This window comes from Hibiscus syriacus, unplaced genomic scaffold (genome assembly GCF_006381635.1).
Source record: "Hibiscus syriacus cultivar Baekdansim isolate YM2019G1 unplaced genomic scaffold, ASM638163v2 tig00019905_pilon, whole genome shotgun sequence".
Lineage (NCBI taxonomy): Eukaryota > Viridiplantae > Streptophyta > Magnoliopsida > Malvales > Malvaceae > Hibiscus > Hibiscus syriacus.
The window spans coordinates 80,476-98,575 of NW_024062478.1; the positions used below are offsets into that span (position 1 = coordinate 80,476).

An 18,100-nucleotide genomic window follows, 5' to 3' on the forward strand; every position below is an offset into this window, starting at 1 on the left:
CACTCCTTAAGAAGTCACGACCTCCTGACATAACCCTTCAACATGACTTTTGACAAGCACTATGTGATCCGTCAAGGCCAAAATTCACTACCAATTAGTCATATTTACTGAGTTTATCAATCTATGAGTAGTCATTAAAACCCTATATCTAACACCATTACTAAGAGTCATTATAAAACCTCTTAGCCAAGATCGAGAGGGAGAGTTATAACCATCCTACCACTCTCTACCCATTTTATCTTCTCTTTCCTCTTAGAATTAGAGGATATTGACACCGACTAACCTTTTTATAATCATCAGTTATGATTCTTCACATACACTAGAAAATGGTGAATTGTCAACGATTGATATAAGCCCCGACCAATTGACTTTGCACTACTTCATAAGTATTCAATGCATCTTTCACAAATTCATCCGTGGGAAAATGAAACTCAACTTTCAAGACAAAAAGGTAATATCACTCTAAATCCTCATTGGTACCATCATAATTGTCACTTATAGATATAATTAGAGGGAATGATAAATTCAAATTTATAATTTTTCCAAATTATGACACAATTTAATAATAAATCACTACCCTCAATCTTAATAGTCTTGTATTCTAATGAATTACCACCTGTCAGGAGTGAGCGGTTTGTCTCCACTTTCTCCTCTCATTTCTTCATTGTCCTCGCGATGCTTGATAACTCCGTAAAAGACTATGTTTTCTGTCTTTCTACTCAAGTTATTGTGTGTCTAAAAGTCGTTTTCATAGCATTTTAGATGCATTTAGTTGCACTTAGGTCATATTTGCATGAGGTTGATAAGTTTTGCCTAGGCAAGATTTATTTGGCTCAACTAATGCTGCTGAGGAGGAAGGTTTTGTTGTTGATGCATGAAATAACTAAGAAATAATTTATTTTTTGAGACAAAAACTATTTCTCATGACTAGAGGAACATAAGAAGACGACAGTGAGGAACAAATCTATCTTTCCAAGGCAAGATCTATCTTGCAGATCTGACGTGGCTCAACAATTGCTTCATTCTCACATACAATCATGCTCTTCAAGAAAATTGACCACTTCCAGCCGCCTTTCCATTCATAACATGAGTAAGTTAACGAGGGTATTTAGGAAATTTCTAATGACACAAAACCCTAGAAATTCCCACTATAAATACCTCATTATAGTCGCCCAGAAGAGAGGAAAGCAAGGAGAGGATTTACCTGAGGCTTGGAGTAAGCGGCTGCAACACATTATTTTCCACTGTTCCCTCATTCGACCGTCTTTGGTGCCCTCTATAGTCGGACTTCACCGGAGTAGCGGCTAGGCCCTAGAGAGAGGTTGGCCACTAGAGCAAGCATGGTGGTGGTCAGAATGTCACGACAGAGCTCTATTTGGGAGTGTTTCTTCATAAGTTCTTAATTTCTAATTCGTTTAAAGGGTTTGTACTTAATGTTTACTCTTGGATGATATTTTTCATACCATGAACTTCTTTACTTGGTTTTGATGAAACATTTTTTGTTGTTATTGAATGAAGAAGTTTGTTTATGCTTAATATTGTTTTGTTCATTGTTTTAATATTTTGCCTTGACACTGTAAGAGCTTTTGAGAGATTCTCTGGTGCCTAGACAAAACATTCCTAGACTTTGTAAGAGCTTTTGAGATATTTCCATTCTTCTAGGAATAGATGTCTAATATCGAGAGAGTTAGGGAAGATTTACGTGAACAATGAGACTGATCCGGGATAGTGAGATTCTAATCCGCTTTAGAGATAAGGAGAGGGTTTCATTCGACTAAAAGGGGTAACTACTTGAGTAAGATAAACAACGATTATAGTTTTGTTTTGTTTTGTTTTGTTGCATATACATGAAATATCATTTTGAATGCATTGATTCCTAAGTTAATTATCAAATTAGAAGGCTTTTAATACGATAGTGTAGCATGAAGAGGCAGATGAATTTGATTCTATTTGCCTCGATGTATTGAGACATTGTGTGTTCTTTGGAAGTTATTTTATGATAATTACCTTGAAATTAATATACATAGTATTTTCATAAAAGGTATTGATTTCCGAGTAAATTTTTCGCTTTAGAAGGTTTTCAATACGATGATGTCACATGAAGAGGTAGATGGAATTCAAAAGGCACAATAATGATCTAGAATGATTCTTCAGGGAAGGACATGAGGAAAATACGTTAAGTTAAGAAATTGAAGTAAGAACAAGATAATCATTACTCAAGTACATATGGTGGCCCAACATGTGGAATTCATAGGAAATGAAGACTGAGCAATAAAGTCATGCATCATTTTGCTTGGATTGCTTGAAGAAATTAGGAAGTCTTTTGAAATCTCGATCTATCTCGATGTATTGAGGCATTATGTTTTCTTTGGAAGTTATTTTATGACAACTACTTTGATATCAATGTCTTTTTGCATTGCATTTCACATTACACGTTGCATTACATTCATCTTTAGTATTTGTGCAAAATAATATGCATACATGTTTTAAAGAATGGGAAATAATGTATTGAAGGTTATGTAACAGAAGGAGAGATACTAGCAAACACAAATACTTATCCTCATAACACTCGAAAAAAGACAAAGCAAATGGATGCAAGGCTGGCTAAGTTAGATGACGAACTCTTAAAGCTGCTGCAAGAGATGACTCAAAATCAGAAGACTATGTTATAATCCATCGCATAAAGCCAAGATAATATGGTTAACTAGATAGTGGCAAAATTGTATGGGCTAAGTGTTGCAAATTTCCCAGAGGCAGAAAACTCTAAGTGTGAAGTGGTGCAATCCACCCCAAAGCTAGTCATTGTGGCTGGAAAGTTAACCAGAGGTTCCTCGACCACTAAGGTGCAAGTTACTACAACTAATTCCCAAAACAATCTTGAATATTTTACTGTGCCAGACTTGGATGAGTTAAAGGATGAAATAAAGGAAGTACCTGAGCACTTCAAAAACTGGTGCAAAGAGTTTTTCAAAAAATTATGGCGTCAAAGATCTCATGATAAGATGGATACCAGAGAGCTTAGTGTGGTACCCAATTTGATTCTACCTCCGAAATTCAAAATTCTAGAATTTGAAAAGTATGAGGGCATAAATTGTTCCACCACACATCTTACTATGTTTTGTCGTAGGATTATTAGTTTTGTGGGAGATGATAAACTTCCAAGCAACTTTAACTGTAGTAGCTATAAGGTGGTATAATCAGCTGACTCGTGCTAAGATAAGGTCGTGGAAGGATCTAGCGGAAGCATTCAAAGAGTAATATCAATATTTTTCTAAAATGAGGTCTGACCGAGCCACGCTCCAAAACATAGAGATGAAGTACAATGAGAGTTTCTGCCAGTATGCACAAAGGTGGAGAGACATCGCAACTGAAGTGTATCCATCGCTAATTGAAAGAGAATTCACCACCTTGTTTATTGATACTTGAAATCCCCTTACATTGGTCATATGTTAAGGATTGCTGCCAAAAGCTTCACTAACATTGTTTTGTGTGGAGAAATGATATAGAGGGGAGTGAAGAAATGTCAAATCATAAGAAATCAAAATTTTAGCCAAGAAGAAGGAAGACAGTGTGAACAACCTGAACATATGAAGGCCTTGTCCACCCACCATGGAGCTTAGTTGCACTGATATGAAAGCCTCACATTTCGTTTGACTTCGTGTTTCTTTCTTTATTTGTTTTCTCAAACTTTGTTAAAGTTTTTTAAATGAATGAACTTTGCTTTAGGCTGTGAGAAACGAAAAATTTATTTGAAATTCATTGAATATCAAATATAATAAGTTAAACTTTTGAAAATCATGGTTATAGCCTTTTTGACATATGACAAGAAGGAATCATCGCAAAATAAGAACACTTGATATTTCTCCCAAACATCACACTTTTTCCTGTAGGAACAAGGACAACCTCTACACACACAACAAAACGATCAAAAGCAAAATATTCAGGTATGTATGGAAGCGGACAAAATGGGACATCCTTCGTGTAACTTTGCAAAAATGATCAAATTGTGTTTTTATTGAGGAAATTCGATGATGAATCATAATCTTCGTAAATGGAATAGTTGAATTTAGTTTAGGTCAGTTTCTTGGAAATTGAACTCTAAAGATGAAATTTTCTGACCTTCAACAATACATAAACTATAAAATGTTCTTCTTGATGAGCTTAAGAAATCTTGAAGTTGAATACTCAAAAAGTTAATGAAGCACCATCACAATGTAAATGTAATAAAACTGGGGGCACTTCACTGAAAATAGTAAGTTGATCTTTGGAGGTAAGTCTGAAGAAGCTATGGAGGTAAGTCCAAGTTTTATGAAGTGAGTTCCGTTTAAGTTGTCAAGTCAAAGACTTTTTAACACTTGAATCCTCTAATTAGAGGTATTCCACTAAAGTAACGGGCCAAAGAGGTAATGTAGAGAGCCCTAATTTTATAAATAGGATTACATTCAGATCATGACACTAGTTGGTCACTCGACAATTGTCGAGAAAAAGGCCTTATGTCGAGATGAATCTCCCAGAAATATCAAAGCAAAAGTGAGAACACCAAAATTAATGAAATATAATTTAAAAAGGCGGTCAAGCTTAAAATCAGAATTGAGAATGAGTTTTGGTAGAAAATGGACTAATGGAGTTAAGAAACACTTGTTATAATCGAATACACACAAGTACTCGGAAATTTTTATTTTTAGAACAATATTTCTACACTGCCTTTACTAAATGAGTTTATGAAACTTGGACAAATGGAAGATTCTAAATAACCAAAATAGAAACACTCTATAAAATATTTTACAATTAAATATACTAGTTGCTTCATTTTTTTCCGCATCCGATCGAAAAACTAGACCAAAATGGAGGGGCATGTCACAATGATCTCAAAGACAGAAATAAAGGATATCTTGGTAGACATAAAATCCTAAAAATTTTTAGGAAAAACCAACCCAAAGCCCTACCCATTAATCTTGACACTTGTCAAAGGATTATAATTTTTGAAAATAAAAAAGTAATTAATTTATTTGATATTCAATGAATTGGTAATTTTGTTTCAATTTGAGCCCAAAGTAAAGGGAATCGCTTTTGCTTTACAAAATTTCTTTTGAATAATAAAAGGAAAAAACATTTTCAAACATGATAATCTCAAGGAGAGATGATGTTCTTGAAATGGACATGACCCACTTTGCCTCAAAAACTGCACAAAAAGAAGTGGGGCAAGAAGTAAAAGGCAAAATAAAGAAGAAGAAGAGAGATAGAAATGATGAAAATATCTTTAGATTTTAGATCAAGGACAAGAAGACTTATCACAAGTCTTTATGAAATCATGTTTGCTTCAAAAAGCATATCTTGGGAATGAGCAATGGGATTCGAATCGACTTTACAGGAACCCAAACCCAATGCCCGCATTGAAGAGAAACCATTTACCATCAAACTGAAGAAAGAGAAAAAAAAGACCAATAATGATACTCCTAATGGCTTGAGTTGATATTGGCACCCTTGAAAAAGTGGAGAGGCAATGAGACCCTATACTCGATCACAGTAATAATTCAAGGTTGGTGTTCATAAAAGAAAGAAAGCATTTCCTTTGAAACAATGGTACAAGAAGATGAAGAAAACATGATAGAAGCTTGAATTAACATACTACATGTTGACACTGGGGAAGATTATTGAATGATAGGTCCCCTATTTGAAGATTGAATAAGATTGCTAATCGATACTCTTGCACCATTTGTATAAAATAAGTACAAGTTGCATCCAGGCTTTTATACATGCACATTTTACAGATCTTTAAAAGAAATAAAAAGATTTGTGTTGGCAAGATATCAAGAAGAGAACCAAAAGTTGAACATAAAAAATGGAGGATTCGAGACATGTGTTTACCAGAAAGAAAGCCTATTTGATAACTCAAAGTGATTAGAGAATAACATTTTCAACTCAACTTTGTCTTCTCCAAAAAAAAGGGTTTAGATCACACAGATTAGCCCTCATAGATTGATTTCTTAAGAGAATTTGACTTTCAAGAGAAAAGATGAGAAGGCTCACTCCCTTGATCCAAATAGAAAAAGGATGATCCAAAGATAATGTTCAATAAGGAAAAATCATAACCATCAAAGCGTGGAAAGATTATGATTGTCAAACTTAACAGAGAAATTCCAGTTGCTGAGATTGAGACATGTCCAAAAAGAAGATCTATCTCCCAATATTAAAACTTGGCATCCTTTAGAGAATGAAGCAAAATTGTTCTCTAATTTGGCATCCATTAGAGAAAAGCACATATCAACCATTGATTACGACTTGGCATCCTTAAGAGAAAGGAACAAGGAGCATATCAACTATTGTTTACGACTTGATGTCCTTTATAGAAAGGAGCAATATCGTTCTTTGATTTGGTATACTTTAGAGAAAGGAGCATATCAACTATTGATGATGACTTGGCATCCCCATTCTAAGGGAGCAAGATCATTTTCAAACTTGATTATGGGCGAATATATGAACGTGGCATCAGAGGAACAAGAATGTTTTCAGAGTTCATCTCTAGAAAAACGATTATTCATATTTTGTAAGCTTGAGTTGAAACTGAACAAAAATTTGTGTATTTGTGTCTTTTCCCTATTTTCGTTGCACGAAAATAGGCAAAGAGGGACATCTTTAATACCCAATTTTCGTCCGGCCTACCATTTACAACATTTGAATATTTTTTATTTGAGCGAATTTTGAAGCCTTATACATCAGCTTATTGGCAACAAATATTTGGACGAGATCCATACATTTTTATGGCATGATATCTTCTTGAAACTGAATCGATTTCCCATTAGATTTCCAACACATTTTGAAACGCCTCAATCGGACATCGGGAACTCAAGATATGCTTATTTTAGCAAAGAAAGCGTGTGCAAAAAATTGGATTCGGACACAATACGAGGATTTTAATTTATTACAAATTTTCAATTATTTTATTGAATATTTGTAATTAAATTTAGCTTTATGCTTTTCATAGTTTATTTAGGGTAATATATGATATTTTTTATTATTTTAGGATTTTTTTTTCTTTTAAATTAGTGTATCTAGCATTAATGAAAAAATGCTAGAATTTTCTCTTTTAGGGTTTTTGGGAGCCTATAAATAGGCACTCATCTTATGTAAAGGGGAAGATAATTTTTTTTAGGAGAAAAAGAAAAAGAGAGAAACCCTAAGTTTTGTAATTTGAAATATACAAGCTAATAAAAGGAATTTTTGTTTGAAGGTAATTGTTTTTTTATTACTTTTATTCTTGTTTTTTATTGATTTTGATTTTCTTTTTCTTTTTAAAACTTCATTGGATGAGAAGAAACCAATGAACAAGGAAAAATGCTTTCAAATATATATTTATAGAGATTTATCCTTCTTTGAGCTTTCTCGATGAAAACCGGCTATGAATATTGAATGATATTGTTTTCCTTTTGATCCATAACTTAAAAAAGAAAATATATTTTTTATTTTGAGTGTTGAATTCAATTAAATGACTTAATAACCCGATATGTATCCTTATGGGATCCCTTGATTTTTATACAGGTAGGAGATAATTTAAGTTCTCAAGTTTGTTTTTTTTAACTTTATTTTTTAATTTGATTTTTTTGATTCTGACTTTTTTCTGTTTCTACTTTTTTCTTAATTTGGTTTCCGCATTTGTTTCCAAGATTTTATTTTTCTAATTTTTCTTTCTCTTAGTCCTTGCTTATTTTATTCCCTAATTTGTGTTTTTATTTTTGGATTAAAATTTTAGTTTAATTTAAATTCTCTATGTTTTTCTAAATTAATTATTTTTCCTCTATTTCTTATTCTTTTTTTTATTTTTTATTCAATATAATTTTTTTATTATTTTATTTTTTTTAGTTTTTATTCTTTGAATTTATTTCTTTATATATTTATTTCGTATGTATAAATTCCCTTTAATTTTAACCTTTAATTTCTAAATTATTTTATTTCAATCCTAGATTAAAGTTTTTGACTTTAGACAAAACTTTTAGGTTTTTTCATTTAAGCTCTCATCTAGATTAATTAGGGGATAATTTAAACTAGTTCTAGCATGTTCCATTTTTAATTATTGGAGTATAATAAAATTTGCTAAAATCTAATTTAGGATTAATATTAGAGCTTTGACTTTAGATTTAATACAATTAGGTTCTTAACACATCATTTACTCTTGACTTAGATTAAGCTTTAACTTCAAATTTAGTTAGTTTAATTCTTTAATTAGAATAATTAGAAAATTTATTAGGATTAATATTAGAGCCTCGATTTTCGGTAGGTTTTAGTCCCTTAAAAGTATGATCAATAATTTATTTGATTGTTTGCATTGAATTGATTTTAAAATAAATAAGACACTAGTAGTTTATTAGGAATTTACGATATAACTCCCGCTTTTTCCCGGGTCGGGACTATTGTGAATTTCCTAAATAAATTAATATCATTTTCAATTCATATTATGATTTCAAAATTGAGGTAATATCTATTTATAAGACATTAATGATATAATCTCCGCTTATGCTCAGGGAGGATTGTCATTAGTTTCTAATAAATTGGTAATCTTTTCAAAAATTGCATCATGGTGGATCATCAATTAGATAAAAACTCAAACTCGTAAATTTTTAAATAAAAACAAAGTGTAACCAACTAGGTATCAATTTTGGATGTTGTAGGGTCTTAATCATTCCTTATACGTAATCGACTCCCAAACCCATCTTCTGTTTTCGTAGACCAAAACTTAATTGTTTTGGTAAAATAAAATATTTTATTAAAATAACTTAATTTTTAGGTGGTCCAATCTCACTTAAAAAATGATTGATAACAACTCTCATAGTTTTAAAACCAATAGAACTTAAGGCTTAAAGATTGTTCTGAAAGAATATATAAATGAAAATAAACGAACAATAAACTAACGCTAAATGGTTATCCCTTGTTCCCATATGTAAGGGGAGGTAAGATAGTAGGCTGTCCCAAACACTAGGTTGAGAACAGCTTCCGTAGGAGACCTCCAAATTATGAAATGCCCTCCATGAGACTCGATCCCACGACCTCAAGGTTAAGAACCTTGTGCTCTACCAACTGAGCTAAACGAACGCTAAACAAACACTAAACGAACACGTTTGTGGATATATAAATGAACACGTTTGCGAACATTAAACGAACGTTCGCGAACATTAAACGAACATGTTCGCGAACATTAAACGAACATGTTCGCGAACATTAAACGAATATGTTCGTGAACATTAAACGAATATGTTCGCGAACAATAAATAAACAAACACGAACCGAACATACATCTTAAAAAATAAACAAACGGACACTGACATAACTTTTTGGTTCAAGTAGAGCAAATGATCCGGACGCCAGTATGTTAACACAAATAGAGTGCACACGAATGTAGAAGATAAATCTCAACCGGGTATGACCGTTGCTCTGCAACGGCTAGTTTTTCTCTTTTTATTTCAAGAAATCTGATTTAATTTTTTTAACGGTTGACTTTAAGAACAAAATTCAGAAAACAAACATCCCAACTCGTTTTTCTCGAAATCCAAACAGGGTATCCAAATTACATTTCTTTCTTCTCTTTTCTTGTTCAATCTTCATCAAAATCTTTTCAATTTCTTGCTCACCGATTCACCGCGAAAAAATGAATCTCGGTTGCTTAGAGGATTGCATGTTTGTGTCAAACAAACAAAACCCAAAGATTGTCGTTGATTCTCAGATCAACGAAGGGAAGGCCACCGATGAGTCTTTGGCGTCGTCTTCTTCCAGGACTGGGAAGGTGAGGAGGAAAAAAAAAAGAATATTTTCAGTTTCAAGATCTATGGTTGTTGTTACGTTACGTAACATTTGCCTTGTTTCTTTTTTCTTAGATTTCTCTGGCGTATACTGTTTAGTTTTAACCTCTAACAATAGGGTTTCGTTTGACTGACTGAAATTAAAACCCTGAAAACCCTAAGTCGGCGGTTCTCTTTCATATCTTTGAAGATTAAATTAATTGCTGAATTTCAATGTATGAAGCTAATAGTTAGTAGTATTTGTTCTGAACTACTTTTTGGGGGGATTGAGAAATTGGATCATGCTGAAATGAATTAAGTTTATAATTGATAATTGATCTGTAGTTCTTGCCTGGCAGTAAATTAATACCTAGGATTTAGTTTATTAGGTGTAAACAAAGGGGGGAAACAATATTAATAGTCTTTTATAAACTCTGATATGATTCGTTGTTAATTGAAATTTTCCGGTGGACGGGATGTAGAATGTTTCTAAGCCTCAATATGATATACCTGAATGATTCATACTTGAAAAAGGCATTGGGGTTTGTGAACTTACCCTTCTTAAAATGCCTACAGATGCATCTACTCTGCAACTTAGCATTGCTTTCATTTTGTTTTATAATTCTACTTTTGTGAATGGTGCAGAATAAATCAACCAAAGATATCAGTCCCTCAGCATTGAATTCTCTAAACAAATTTACTTCACAAATTAAGAAGCCTTCACACAGGAAGAATTCTCCTTTGAATTGGTTCCCCCGAAAAAAGATTGATTCTTATTTAAAAAGGAAAATAAAGATGCTGCAGGTTCTATCCTATGTACATATACATTAAATTTGATTGCACATCTTCTTTTCTCTTCTTTTTTGACCAAATTTACTAATGTGGGGACTTTTTTCAGGAAGTAGATGGTATGAATTTAACTCTTGATGAGACCCTGGAAGATTCAAATCCTCATTATTGTAGGGTTTTGAGAGAAAAAATGGCAGCAAGAGAGGCTGCACACAAGGCAATTGAGGCTCGTAAAGCAGCACTGGTAGAAGCTTCTTGGTGTAGAATACTCCAAGCAGCCAGGTATTATTTTGCTTGCATATTAGGACATAACAATGTGGTTTTTTTTCTTTCCCCTTCCTTATTCCTGGAATCTTTCAGGATTCGAAGCACGGAAGCTGATGAACTGCTGTTGAAAGCTGAGAAAACCGCTGCAGCGGCTTTTGATTCAGCAACAGCTTTGGGAGTGATAATGTATGATATTCCTAACTGCGCTAAGAGTACCTGTCAGATTGAAGCATCCACGATAAATAAAGCAGGTTCTACTACTCATACCATTAGAGCATCTTTTGAAACAGCATTTGAGGTAGATAAACAAGTGGCCGCGGCTGTAAAGACTGCTTTCCGGAGGCTTGCATCCTGCTCCTCTTTTAATAAAGATGAATTTAAAGACCTGCTAAGGAAAATCAATGAGAATCCAGATACAGGTTATAACAATCTGGAGTCAGCAGAGATCTCTTCAGAATGTCAATCATCAGAGGCAGCTTCAGAACTTGAGGCATTGACTCAAGAAGAGGGTTTCAAGTCTGAAGACTTCAATTGCAAGATGTCAGCTTCAAAGACTAGAGAGAAGAAAGCTAAGAGGAGGCAATCTCTTGAAAAACTCAACCCGGAAAAGCTTGTAGAGATTATGGTTGAGAGGCTTAAATGTTTACGAGAGGATGAACTGTCGTCGCTTGCTACAATAGTTGCAACTTGTGGTTTAAATGCTGCCTTAGCGGAAGTAGAACATACTAAGCTTCATCCCTCTGCTTCAGCTCTTAATTTTGATAGAAGAGCATCTTCCATTGGAGCTGGAACTGTAAGAAAAACTAACCAAACTGGACAGCATGACTCTGAACTCCCGAGTCTGGACAAGTTTTTGGTTAAGCACATGACCAAGCTTGAACTAGAGGTACAAGAAGCCAGGAGCAGAAGGAACGAATCTAAAGATGAAAGTGGGCATACACTTGTGAAGCATTCTTTAAATTCCGAGGAAGATATTCAGGCGAACGAAAAAAGTTTCGATGAGAATTCTGGGGTGGATCCTAGAAAGTCAGATGAAGATATTTCTGTTGAGGTCGTTCCCGACTTGGGAAGAATATTGGTTAAGCATTCCTCAAAACTTGAAAAGGAAATTCAAGAGGCAAAAAGGAATCATGGCAACACATATGAGCGCAGAGGAGTGTCAAATGGGGGGACTAAACAAAAGAAAGGTGATATCGTAGAAGTACCAAGTCTGGATAAGTTTCTGGTGAAACATGTCTCAAGGCTAGAAAGAGAAGTTGAGGAAGCAAAGAGCAGAAGAAAAAATAATCTAGTCGAGAAAGGCAAGGAGGCTAATGGAGAAGAATTTGGTAAGGAAAATATCAACTTGAATACGGAAGTAAATAGAACTGAAAGCGAAGATAGCCTGGATAAAATCCTGGTTAAGCCTAGGAACCACAAAAAACAAGGAGGAACCCATGTCACAGATTGTGAGAGTTTGGACAAAGTTTTAGTTAAGCATGTTTCTAGACTAGAGAAAGAGAAATTGAGGTTCAACGCAAATGAAGAAGAAATGGTGAAAGTAAAGAAGAGGGGAGGTGTAAACATGACACCGGTGGATGATCAAGGTAGTTTGGATCAAATTTTGATTAAACACAAATCAAAGTTAGAGAAAGAGAAGATGGCAACTGGTGAGAAACCAAGTGAACAGATTAGATTCTCTGTATCTCGTAGAGAAGCAAGGGAGAGAGAGTTGCAAGAAGATTGTGAGAGTTTGGACAAAGTTTTAGTTAAGCATGTTTCTAGACTACAGAAAGAGAAATTGAGGTTCAAAGCAAATGAAGAAGAAATGGTGAAAGTAAAGAAGAGGGGAGGTGTAAACATGACACCGGTGGATGATCAAGGTAGTTTGGATCAAATTTTGGTTAAACACAAATCAAAGTTAGAGAAAGAGAAGATGGCAACTGGTGAACAGATTAGATTCTCTGTATCTCGTAGAGAAGCAAGGGAGAGAGAGTTGCAAGAAGCATGGGGAGGCTTAAGCTTAGGAAACTCCATGAAGCCACATTTATCCAGACTTGAACGAGACAAGGCAAGCTTCTCTCAACAGATTACATGAAAACTATTTAGTTTTTCTTAAGTTTGACACATTTTATAATGGATTTTGTTCGGTTCTTTATTTTCAGGCTGCTTGGAAAAAGGCAGAAGAGGAGGAAAGAATGCAGGCCGTGATGGAGTAGTAGGCCATGCCCATAGTTGACTTGCTTTTTTTCCCCCCTTCTTTTGTTCAATTTATGAATATCAATTTGTATAAGAAGACTGCTTCTTTCTTAAGATATGTACATCTTTGTCTTCTTCTTTCTTGCTCTATAATTTTATATATACAATAAGGGCTTAGTACACTTTTAAGTGCTTAAACTATACCTCAAATTAACTTTTGGTGCGTAAAAAATTTGTCACTAAATATAGGTAGGTGTCTAATGTTTTTTTGTTACAGTTTTAACTGCCCGAGTTGCAACAACCGTTAATTGACATGTGTTGCCCTAATGTTTTTTTGAAATTTTTATTTAAAAAGCAAAAATAAAATTATTATTTTTTTAAAAAAAAACCCAAGTGTTTCAAAAATATCAAACTGACCCCCAAGATTTTGAAACCCAAATCATTCAATTGTTTTGTCGGTCATTGTTGTCGTCGTCGGTCGCATACCAACTGGTCGTCAAACTACACTATTGTCAAGTCCCTTGTCGTCACACCTAAACCGGTCATCGATTGAAAACCGACCGCAAATCATCAAAAAATCACGCACAAATCAATCAAAGACGGTGGATGGGCTTCACCAGACTTTGGATTATAGATGGTCGATAGTGGTTCCACCACCGGTGGGTGGAGTTTGCTGGAATTTGGGTTAGGAATCTGGGAGTATTTGGGGGTTTTATGGGGTGTTTTGTGAAAAGAAGGAAAATATAAGGTTTTTTAAAAAACAAATAATAATAAATTTATTTTTTAAATAAAAAAATATTTAATGGTAAAAAATGTTATCATAGGCACCTAAAAGTGTAATAGATAAAAACATTATACGTCTATTTTTAGCGAAAAAAAAATTAGACACCAAAAGTCAATTTGAAGTATAATTTAAAATCACGCACAAATCAATCGAACACGGTGGATGGGCTTCACCAGACTTTGGATTATAGATGGTCGGTAGTGGTTCCACCACCAGTGGGTGGGGTTTGAAGGAATTTGGGTTAGGAATCTGGGAGTATTTGGGTGTTTTATGGGGTGTTTTGTGAAAAGAAGGAAAATATAAGGTTTTTTAAAAAAATAATAATAATAAATTTATTTTTTAAATAAAAAAATATTTAATGGTAAAAATTTAACGAATGTTGTCATAGGCACCTAAAAGTGTAATAGATAAAAATATTATACGCCTATTTTTAGCAAAAAAAAATTTAGACACCAAAAGTCAATTTGAAGTATAATTTAAATACTTAAAAATATATTAAACCATACAATAAAAATACAAGTTTCCTATCTCTTTTTTTGTTACCTTTTTACGTTTCTTGCACTATATTTTCCTGATTCCGAAATTCAAGATGAGACACTTTCGTGAGATGAAATCACTCAATGTTGTAGTTTGTTTGGTGATTTAATAATTATTTTTAGTTGTTTAATTTTATTATATTTGCCAACTGAAATGAAAATTATTTCATTTAATTTTTATATGAAAATAATATATAAGAAATGGCAATTAGATAAAGACTTACCTATTATTTAGTATAGACTAAATTTAATAACTTTTATTTTATTATTTTTTAAACTTCACACTTATCAAAATTCTAATTTTACCTAATGTTTAATTTAAAATAATATATTCAAATCTTATTGTTTAATTTATTAAACAACACATAATTTTAAGGTATTTTTTAGATGATTGAATGAGTAAAATTTACACAAAAGCCGAGAAAGGAAGTTGAATACTTGAGCACGTTGGGTTAAATTCGTTTGGTGGATTAATTTAACTTGAAATTTTTGAATAATAATTTAGTTTAATTCGATTTGAATCATGGTTGAATTTACATTATTTCTGGATATTATTACAAATACAAATATTTATAAAATATGTGAATATAAGTTTCACATATGTGATATTTATTTAAATTTATATCGGTAGATATTTATTTAAATTTATATCGGTATAAATTTAAGTATATTTTGAGTATAGTTCAATTTGATCGAATTTTTTTATATAATTATCGCCATCTGATTCATTATAAATTAATTAGACATAATGTCGAAATTAATTCTCAACATTTATTAAAATATTTTTTTTGATAAATTTGTTTTATTCGTCCAAAAGAACATGCCAATACAAATAAAATTTACGACCCCCACTACAACAACTCAAGGAATAAACCAAACAAGATGATAAAAAATAAATAGCAAGAATTGAACGCCCATTTAGTAACTAAAGAAGGATCTACCTTATCTAGTAGCATTTTTTTATCTGAGAAAAAATAGCAGAACACTGACGTGTTCCCCTTCCATGTTGCCTACTATTCCTCTCTCGTCAAATATAGTAATTAAAAGCACACCAAACTATACAGATGATAGCAACCCTCAAACGCTTCCCCTCAGCAATTGAGTCTTTAATTCCTTCAACTTAGTCGGTGCCATGCGATACGGAGCAATGGATACTGCAGGTGTACCAGGCACACCTCGATTTTAAACTCTAATTTTCTATCTGGAGGTAGTCCTGGTAACTCATCAGGAAAAACATCTGAAAACTCCCTCACAGTTCGTAGATCCTCTAATGCTGGACTTTGGACCATTGTATCCACTACATGAGCTAAGAAGGCTTCACAGCCTGTGCTAATCAACCTCTGAGCTATAGTCGCATAAATGATACATGTGGAGCATTCACCCGACTTTCTAGATACTAAGACTTTGGTTCCACACAACCCGCGAAGCTTAAGCTGCCTCACTTTACAGATTAAACTTGCATCATTCTCAGACAATCAATTCATTCCCAAAATTACATCAAACTCTCGAAAGGATAAGTCCATTAAATCAGCTGGAAAGAGCTGACCGTGAATCTCGACTGGACATCTTCGACATACTTTATCCACCAACTCATCAAGTCCTAATGAACTTGACACTCACACCCTAACATCCAACTCCTCAACAAGAATACCTTTCTCTCGGATAATATCACTACATGAATGTGTGGAGCCAGAGTATACTAATTCAGTAATGGGAACAGAAAATATTGTAAAGATACTTGTAATCACATCACCAGCATGAAAGTGCTCTAGAGCTTTCACAACATACTGTCTAGTTGGAACTCGAACATCAGGTGTAGCAGTGAATCCAATGGTACCTCTACCCTGCTGTCCAGTGGTGGCACTACCACCACCATGAGTTGATCCTTTACCACGCTGTAAAGAAGGTGTGGATCTCTGGGTCTGGACAGGCGGAGCATCACTCACCTTATAACAAGCTTTGATAAAATGCTTGACAGAACCACACTGGAAACATGCTCTAGTCCTACGATAGCACTCCCTTGAATACCTCCGGCCCCAAAGATCACAAACTGTAAAAGTTGGAGTCTTGACTGACCCACAAGAACTCGCTAGCGATATGGAAGTCGATGGTCTTCTATGCGCTCCTGAATCTGACCTATGACTAGACCTCTGTGATTGCACCGATAAAGTTCTCCCAGATCCTCTAAATTTTTGTTTCCTCTTACTTGATGTCTGAGATGGGCGTACAGCATCTGAAGACCTTTTACTTTGTATACCAAGCTCACTAACTAACCTCGATCTCATACCTTGAACTCTCTCAACATCTTTAGCTTGTTCCATCAACCCTGAAAATACTTTGGGCAGGCTTGTTGCCAAATGAGTATGAATATCGATGTGTAACCCCTCACGAGTCCTACACATCAAAATATCAGTAGCTACAAGCTCCAGGGTGAAACGACTCAATCGCAGGAAATCCCTCTCGTACTCATACATTGATCTGTTATACCGTTAACCAACTGGGAGAATTGCATCCTTAGATCATCCATATATGCCTCACCTATGTACTTTTATCTGAACTCGATCAATAAATGATCCCACGTCGACTGCTTGGGCTGCGCAACTATCTCAGATGTCTCCCACTAATCATATGCATCTCCCTTCAACAACTAGACGATGCATTTTAAATTACCCATAAGGGTAAAGTAAAGTGGCCTCAGAGTCCTCAGAGTGTCCCTAAACCACTGATCAACAACTATGGGGTCATCCTCACTACTGCCATAAAAGTTATCTATCTTGCATCTATGAAATCTTTCAATCGGGGACTCTTGTGAAACGACAGGTGGTGGTGGAGCAGGTGCGGTATGTTGACCCCTCATAATCGCTCGAATAATTCGATGTAGCGCCAAATTAAGATTCTGGAAGTAAGTTGCCTCATCCATGCCTATGCCTTCTAGAACATCAAACTCATCGATGTCCGGGACAAATTCATCACCGGTATCATCCATCAAAGAGGCATGACTCTTATCACTAGCCTCATGGCTATGATCTGAATCGTCGGGCATGATGAATCTAAAAATAAATAGAAAGAGAAAAAATAGTCTTAGAAGAGTACATTCTTAAACCTAGGGGCATGTATTCATCAACATCTTAATATGACTGACTAGTTGGTCCTAGAACCGACTAAATTGAAGCTCTGATATCACTAAATGTAACACTCTAATCTCGAATACAAAATACCAAAAGACCAAGATGCTATATTTGGGTCACCGGAACAACCCAACAAATTTTCTAATATTTCAAAACATTAAATTTGTTTATTATTATTTTCTTTTATATATATATATATATATATAATAAATATCATCAAATAGTGACACTAAAATAGTATTAAAAGTAGTTGTACAAAAATATGTGGAGCTCCATCAAAAGTATATCTATTAAAATAGTCAAATATCTCAAAATAATAAACGAGTTACATACCTCAAAATACAAGTGACACCATGTGAATACAATGCCCACTAACAGATTAGGTATTGTACTCTGAATACGAGATGCTGGAAATCCCATGTTGATGATGCTCTTCAGGTATGAACAAAAGTCTACTAATTTGAAAATAAAAATAATTCGAACATTGAGCTTTGCAAACTCAGTGGTACATAACTAATCTAGCATTCTTCAAGAAATTCACAAATATGAGCAGGCAAATCAAACGTATACATAGAAGCAACAAATAAATCACCGATCACCAAAATTTCATAAACAGATCACTTGCATATCAAACTTGCTAAATTAGTC

At 34.1% G+C, this 18,100-nt stretch overlaps 1 protein-coding gene across 1 annotated transcript; it reads left to right on the forward strand.

Annotated features, from left to right (window-relative positions):
• The first annotated feature begins 9,508 nt into the window (after positions 1-9,508).
• On the forward strand, positions 9,509-13,024 carry LOC120209718 (golgin subfamily A member 4-like). Its single transcript, XM_039208649.1, has 5 exons — positions 9,509-9,775; positions 10,416-10,574; positions 10,669-10,841; positions 10,920-12,876; positions 12,971-13,024. Exons 1-5 carry the CDS (start codon positions 9,641-9,643, stop codon positions 13,022-13,024), a joined length of 2,478 nt encoding a protein of 825 aa, XP_039064580.1. The 5' UTR covers positions 9,509-9,640.
• The last annotated feature ends 5,076 nt before the right edge of the window (positions 13,025-18,100 follow it).